The sequence below is a fragment of the Salmo salar genome, chromosome ssa26 (assembly GCF_905237065.1).
Source record: "Salmo salar chromosome ssa26, Ssal_v3.1, whole genome shotgun sequence".
NCBI classification, from domain to species: domain Eukaryota; kingdom Metazoa; phylum Chordata; class Actinopteri; order Salmoniformes; family Salmonidae; genus Salmo; species Salmo salar.
The window spans coordinates 37,641,116-37,650,000 of record NC_059467.1 but is presented as its reverse complement, the minus strand read 5'-3'; the positions used below and the strand labels follow the sequence as shown (position 1 = coordinate 37,650,000).

The following is an 8,885-nucleotide window of genomic DNA, read 5'->3' as shown; positions in this document are numbered from 1 at the left end:
GAGGGAGCAGCTGCTCTTGGCCTTCTAGCATGAAGGGAGTGTGTACTAGGGGTCTCATCTGTGTGTGTATATGTGTGTGTGTGCATGTGTGCATGTGTGTGTGTGCGTTGGCTCAGGCTTGTTAACAGAGTTCAAAGGCATCTCTGGTTTGAACCCACCTGGACCGTACAGATGGGTCATTAACAGTGTTTTACTAACCGGACCACTATAGAGGTGGGGCAGATCTTTATACTGTAGAGGAGGGCAGATCTTTAAACTGTAGAGGAGGGCAGATCTTTATACTGTAGAGGAGGGCAGATCTTTAAACTGTAGAGGAGGGCAGATCTTTAAACTGTAGAGGAGGGCAGATCTTTATACTGTAGAGGAGGGCAGATCTTTAAACTGTAGAGGAGGGCAGATCTTTATACTGTAGAGGAGGGCAGATCTTTAAACTGTAGAGGAGGGCAGATCTTTAAACTGTAGAGGAGGGGCAGATCTTTATACTGTAGAGGAGGGCAGATATTTAAACTGTAGAGGAGGGCAGATCTTTAAACTGTAGAGGAGGGGCAGATCTTTAAACTGTAGAGGAGGGCAGATCTTTAAACTGTAGAGGAGGGGCAGATCTTTAAACTGTAGAGGAGGGGCAGATCTTTAAACTGTAGAGGAGGGCAGATCTTTAAACTGTAGAGAAGGGCAGATCTTTATACTGTAGAGGAGGGCAGATCTTTAAACTGTAGAGGAGGGCAGATCTTTAAACTGTAGAGGAAGGCAGATCTTTAAACTGTAGAGGAGGGCAGATCTTTATACTGTAGAGGAGGGCAGATCTTTAAACTGTAGAGGAGGCCAGATCTTTATACTGTAGAGGAGGGCAGATCTTTAAACTGTAGAGGAGGGGCAGATCTTTATACTGTAGAGGAGGGCAGATCTTTATACTGTAGAGGAGGGCAGATCTTTATACTGTAGAGGAGGGCAGATCTTTAAATGTATTTGGAGACCATCCCAATACATACCCTTTCTGTTTTGGTTAAAGTCTCTCTCTCTCTCTCTCTCTCTCTCTCTCTCTCTCTCTCTCTCTCTCTCTCTCTCTCTCTCTCTCTCTCTCTCTCTCTCTCTCTGTCTCTGTCTTTCTCCCTCGCTATGTCTCTCTCTCTGTGTCCTGTCTTGCCTGCTACTTACAAAGTCACTCTCCACTCAGGGGTTCCACAGTACAGTGTGAACAGAAAGCAATTGTGCGTTCCAATGGCACCCTATTCCAATAGGGCTCTGGTTAAAGTACTGCACTATGTAGGGCATAGGGTGCCATTTGGTACGTAGACCATGTCAAATCACTGCTTAACAGTGGGGACAAAGAGGGTCTGGGGTTCTCAGTGGTGGGAATGAGAGTCCCTGGCTTGTCTCCCTGCATGTACTGGAACGGGCCTTACACGGGTCGGCCGGTCCCCATGGTAACCAACATAAGCTGTGTGTTTGTGTGTTTGTTTGTGTGTGTGTGTGTGTGTGTGTGTGTGTGTGTGTGTGTGTGTGTGTGTGTGTGTGTGTGTGTGTGTGTGTGTGTGTGTGTGTGTGTGTGTGTGTGTGTGTGTGTGCGTGCGCGCGTGCGTGTGTGTGTGTGTGTGACTATGCCACAGCGAAGGAGACGTGGAATGTTTGAGTTGAGGGCAACTAGCTGTTTTTCCAGCCTGAACTACAGTACATAGATTAGGGAGAACACAATCACCGTGCATTGTACATTAACCCATCTATGTAACACTATTCTGCTGTAACGCTGACAGCAAATGGCAGTGGACATTTCCACATAAGTCATATTTTTCACTTGGTCATGAATTGATGTCAGTGGGAGACTAAGTGAAAATTCAACTGAAGTGGAAGTGAGGATTCAGCTGGTGGATTGAACTAATATGACCAAATAAAATGTTTAAAGCATGCATGTACAATACAATTGTAATTTATTTCGATTCCTTCGAACATATTTGGGGTTTTTATTTCTCTTATCAACACTCTGGGTGAAGTTTCCCTTAGGGATAGATCTAGGATCAGCTTCCCCTCCCCAATCTTAACCTTAACATAAGTGTGGAAAATGCTAAATTTACCCAGATCAGCATCCATGGGAAACTTCACCCTACACCCTTATCAACACAGTAGCATTGCAGGATGAGGTCAGATGGACTGAACTTGTTATAATACTGTTCTTGCCGTCTCGTTGCAGGACTGACTTCTGCGTGCACAAAGACCAGCCCTGTGACACAGTGGGTGAGGAATCACAACCGTGTGCGTGTGTTTGTGTGTGTGTGTGTGTGTATGTGTGTGTGTGTGTGTGTGTGTATTGAAATAGTCTGTCGGTGGCCCTTGTTGACCTCTGACATTCCTGTCCCCTGAAAAGGATAAGCAGGTGACATTTCAACCCGCCTGGTCTGTAGAAACCTCTCAAGCACACGCACACACACACACACACGCGCGCGCGCACACACACACACGCGCACACACACACACGCACACACACACACACTTACACTCTCTCACACGCGCACACGCAAACACTTTGGAGATAAAATCACACACACACTGCAGATAAAACCCTGCTGTAATCTGTCTGTCTCTCCCGCCCCCCTGTAACTATAATCTGTCTGTCTCTCCCTCTCCACTGTAACTATAATCTGTCTGTCTCTCCCGCTCCACTGTAACTGTAATCTGTCTGTCTCTCCCGCCCCACTGTAACTGTAATCTGTCTGTCTCTCCCGCTCCACTGTAACTGTAATCTGTCTGTCTCTCCCGCCCCACTGTAACTGTAATCTGTCTTTCTCTCCCGCTCCACTGTAACTGTAATCTATCTGTCTCTCCCCCCTCACTGTAACTGTAATCTGTCTGTCTCTCCCGCCCCGTTGTAACTGTAATATGTCTGTCTCTCCCGCCCCACTGTAACTGTAATCTGTCTGTCTCTCCCGCCCCGTTGTAACTGTAATCTGTCTGTCTCTCCCGCCCCACTGTAACTGTAATCTGTCTGTCTTTCATGCCCCACTGTAACTGTAATCAGTCTGTCTCTCCCGCCACACTGTAACTGTAATCTGTCTGTCTCTCCGCCTAACTGTAACTGTAATCTGTCTGTCTGTCTCTCCCTCCCCACTGTAACTGTAGTCTGTCTGTCTCTCCCGCCCCGCTGTAACTGTAATCTGTCTGTCTCTCCCGCCCCACTGTAACTGTAATCTGTCTGTCTCTCCGCCCCCCGTAACTGTAATCTGTCTGTCTCTCCGCCCCACTGTAACTGTAATCTGTCTGTCTCTCCGCCCCACTGTAACTGTAATCTGTCTGTCTCTCCCGCCCCACTGTAACTGTAATCTGTCTGTCTCTCCCTCTCCACTGTAACTGTAATCTGTCTGTCTCTCCGCCCCACTGTAACTGTAATCTGTCTGTCTCTCCCGCCCCACTTTACCTGTAATCTGTCTGTCTCTCCGCCCCACTGTAACTGTAATCTGTCTGTCTCTCCGCCCCACTGTAACTGTAATCTGTCTGTCTCTCCCGCCCCACTTTACCTGTAATCTGTCTGTCTCTCCGCCCCACTGTAACTGTAATCTGTCTGTCTTTCATGCCCCACTGTAACTGTAATCAGTCTGTCTCTCCCGCCACACTGTAACTGTAATCTGTCTGTCTCTCCGCCTAACTGTAACTGTAATCTGTCTGTCTGTCTCTCCCTCCCCACTGTAACTGTAGTCTGTCTGTCTCTCCCGCCCCGCTGTAACTGTAATCTGTCTGTCTCTCCCGCCCCACTGTAACTGTAATCTGTCTGTCTCTCCGCCCCCTGTAACTGTAATCTGTCTGTCTCTCCGCCCCACTGTAACTGTAATCTGTCTGTCTCTCCGCCCCACTGTAACTGTAATCTCTCCGTCTCTCCCCCCTCACTGTAACTGTAATCTATCTGTCTCTCCTCCCCACTGTAACTGTAATCTGTCTGTCTCTCCCCCCTCACTGTAACTGTAATCTGTCTGTCTCTCCTCCCCACTGTAACTGTAATTATTTCCTCCTCCTCAAACAATGAGACAGATGTAAATCAGTGGCAGACATTTTTAAAGACTAAGAGGTTTTAACACACTGTGTGTGTGTACATGCGTGTGCATGTGCATCGTGTGTGTGTGGTTTAACTGTTACAGCCTTTATCAACTCTACAAGCAACACTAGACTCTATTATTATGGTGGGAGATTTTAATACGGTCTTAAATACCTCTATGGACCGGAAAGGAAATCACACTACAAACTATCACCCTCAGGCACTTAAGGAAATCATGAATGTCATGGATATATTGGAATTAGTGGATATATGGAGACTTAAATACCCTGATCTAGTGATATATACTTGGCGGAGGCTTAATCAAGCTAGTCGTCTTGACTACTTTCTTATGCCATTCTCTCTGGCACCAAAAGTTTAAAAAGTGTTGATAGGGGACAGAATGCAGTCGGATCATCACATAATTGGCATATATATTACTCTTACAGAATTTCCACGTGGGCGAGGATATTGGAAATTTAATCAAAGCCTTTATCATCTATAAATTGTTTAGAAATAGGACAGAAGAATTTATAACTGACTTTTTCAGACATAACATAGGTACAGCAGATCCCCTTATTGTATGGGACACTTTTAAGTGTGCCTTTAGAGGCCATGCAATTCAGTACTCATCTATAAAACAAAAGCAATTTAGATCAAAAGAGTCCATATTAATAAAGGAAATTGAAGGACTAACAGTACAATTAGATAACAATAAAAACTATACCATAGAGGCACAGAATAAGTTAGAGGAAAAACAAAAATAAATGGAGGAACTTATTCAAGAAAGATCCAGTGTAATATATTTTAAAAAATAAAGCGAACTGAATGGAATATGGGGAAAAATGCACCAAATTACTTTTCAATCTTCAATATAGAAATGCTACCCATTTTTTTTATTAAAACTTGTTACAAATGATGGAGTCACGCATGATTCACCGAATGATATTTTGAAAGAGGAAGTAAAGTACTTTAAGAATATGTTTTAGTTTCAGGCTCCTCCAACTCCACTAACTGAAACTAATTGTATGGATTTTTTTCCTAATAATAATGTAAAATTAACATCTGTACAGAAAGACTCATGTGAAGGCCAAATTACAGAGGAGGAACTTCTTGATGCAATTGGGGCCTTTAAGGCTGGGAAAACTCCAGGGCTGGATGGCATAGCAGTGGAAGTATACCAAACTGTTTTTGATATACTCAGAGGACCATTATTAGCATGTTTTAACCACTCCTATATACTGTAAATGGTAGATTATCAGACACGCAACAAGAAGGTCTGATATCATTATTACTGAAACAGGACCCAAATGGTATATATAAAGATCCAGTCCATTTAAAAAATTGGAGACCTCTTACACTTCAGTGTTGTGATGCAAAAATCCTAGCAAAATGCTTGGCGCATAGAATTAAAAAAGTATTGTCAGATATTATTCATCCTAATCAGACAGGTTTTTTACATGGACGATACATTGGCGATAATATAAGACAAGTACTGGAAACAATAGAATACTATGAAATATCTATGAATATATACTACCACTACTACCACCACTACTACCACTACTACCTCCTACCACTATTACCACTACTTCCACTACTACCACTACGACCCCCTACTACTACTACCCCCTACCACTACTACCCCTTACCACTACTGCCACTACTACCACTACTCCCCCCTACCACTACTACCACTACTATCCCCTACCACTACTGCCACTACTACCACTACTATCCCCTACCACTACTACCACTACTACCACTACTCCCCCCTACCACTACTCCCCCCTACCACTACTACCACTACTATCCCCTACCACTACTACCACTACTACCACTACTACCCCTTACCACTACTGCCACTACTACCACTACTCCCCCCTACCACTACTACCACTACTACCCCCTACCACTACTACCACTACTACCCCCTACCACAACTACCACTACTACCCCCTACCACTACTACCACTACTCCCCCTACCACTACTACCACTACTACCCCCTACCACTACTACCACTACTATCCCCCTACCACTACTACCACTACTACCCCTACCACTACTACCACTACTACCCCCACCACTACCACCCCTACCCTACCACTACTGCCACCACTACCACTACTCCCACCACTACTACCCCCACCACTACTACCACTACTACCCCTACCACTACTACCACTACTACCCCCTACCACTACTACCACTACTCCCCCCTACCACTACTACCACTACTATCCCCCTACCACTACTACTACTACTACCCCCTACCACAACTACCACTACTCCCCCTACCACTACTACCACTACTACCCCCTACCACTACTCCCCCTACCACTACTACCACTACTACCCCCTACCACTACTCCCCCTACCACTACTACCCCCCACCACTACTGCCAATACTACCCCCACCACTACTACCACTACTGCCACTACCACCCCCCCACCACTACTACCACCACTACCACTACTACCACTACTCCCCACCACTACTGCCACTACTACCCCCTAACACTACTACCCTTTACCACTACTACCACTACTACCACTACCACCACTACTACCTCCTACCACTACTACCACTACTTCCACTACTACCACTACCACCCCCTACTACTACTACCCCTACCACTACTACCCCTTACCACTACTGCCACTACTACCACTGCTACCCCCTACCACTACTACCACTACTACCCCCTACCACTACTGCCCCTACTACCCCTTACCACTACAGCCACTACTACCCCTTAACACTACTACCCCCTACCACTACTACCACTACTACCCCCTACCACTACTGCCACTACTCCCCCTACCACTACTGCCACTACTCCCCTACCACTACTACCACTACTACCACTACTACCCCCTACCACTACTACCACTACTACCCCCTACCACTACTACCACTACTACCACTACTGCCCCCACCACCACTGCCACTACTACCCCCTAACACTACTACCACTACTACCCCCTACCACTACTACCACTACCACCACCACTACCCCCTACCACTACACCCCCTACCACTACTACCACTACCACCCCCTACCACTACTACCACTGCACCCCTTACCACTACTACCACAGCTACCCCCTACCACTACTGCCACTACTACCCCCCTAACACTACTACCACTACTACCCCCAACACTACTACCACTACTACCCCCTAACACTACTACCACTACTATCCCCACCACTACTACCACTACTCCCCCTACTACTACTACCACTACTACCCCCCACCACTACTACCACTACCACCCCCTACCACTACTACCACTACTACCCCTACCACTACTACCACTACTCCCCCTACCACTACTGCCACTACCACCCCCTACCACTACTACCACTACTATCCGTAACCACTACTACCACTACTACACCCAACCACTACTACCACTACTACCCCCTACCACTACTACCACTACTACCCCCTACCACTACTACCACTACTCCCCCTACCACTACTACCACTACACCCCTACCACTACTACCACTACTACCCTACCACCACTACCACTACTCCCCTACCACCACTACCCCCACCACTACACCCCCCTACCACCACTACCACTACCACCCCCTACCACCACTGCCACTACCACCCCCTAACACTACTACCACTACTACCACTACTACCCCCTAACACTACTACCACTACTACCCCCACCACTACCACTACTACCACTACTACCCCCTACCACTACACCCCCTACCACTACTACCACTACCACCCCTACCACTACTACCACTACTACCCCTACCACTACTACCACTACTATCCGTAACCTCTACTACCACTACTACACCCAACCACTACTACCACTACTACCCCCTACCACTACTACCACTACTACCCCTTACCACTACTGCCACTACTACCACTACTCCCCCTACCACTACTACCCCCTACCACTACTACCACTACTACCCCCCACCACTACTACCACTACTCCCCCTACTACTACCACTACTACCCCTACCACTACTGCCACTACTACCACTCTCCCCTACCACTACTACCCCCACCACTACTACCACTACTACCCCCACCACTACTACCACTACTCCCCTACCACTACTACCACTACTACCCCCACCACTACTACCACTACTATCCGTAACCTCTACTACCACTACTACACCCCACCACTACTACCACTACTACCCCCTACCACTACTACCACTACTACCCTTACCACTACTGCCACTACTACCACTACCCCCCCTACCACTACTACCCCCTACCTCTACTACCACTACTACCCCCACCACCACTACCCCCTACCACTACTACCCCCTACCACTACTACCCCCACCTCTACTACCACTACTACCCCCTACCACTACTGCCACTACTACCCCCTACCACTACTACCACTACTACCCCCCACCACTACTACCACTACTACCACTACTACCCCCTACCACTACACCCCCTACCACTACTACCACTACCACCCCCTACCACTACTACCACTACTACCCCCTACCACTACTACCACTACTATCCGTAACCTCTACTACCACTACTACACCCAACCACTACTACCACTACTACCCCCTACCACTACTACCACTACTACCCCCTACCACTACTACCACTACTCCCCCTACTACTACTACCACTACTACCCCCCACTACCACTACCACCCCCTACCACTACTCCCCCTACCACTACTACCACCACTACCCCCCCCACCACTACCACCACTACTACCCCCTACCACTACTGCCACTACCACCCCCTACCACTACTACCACTACTACCCCCTACCACTACTACCACTACTCCCCCTACCACTACTACCACTACTACCCCCTACCACTACTACCACTACTCCCC

General features: G+C 47.5%; 1 protein-coding gene across 2 annotated transcripts in view; it reads left to right on the top strand.

The window, feature by feature from the left end:
* LOC106562591 (A disintegrin and metalloproteinase with thrombospondin motifs 17-like) overlaps positions 1-8,885 on the top strand; it is a 174,871-nt gene that overhangs the window by 25,737 nt on the left and 140,249 nt on the right. For both annotated transcript variants that reach the window (XM_045708167.1, XM_045708166.1), the window contains exon 4: positions 2,186-2,229. In XM_045708167.1, coding sequence (XP_045564123.1) covers positions 2,186-2,229 — 44 coding nt within the window. The remainder of the gene's footprint in view (positions 1-2,185; positions 2,230-8,885) is intronic.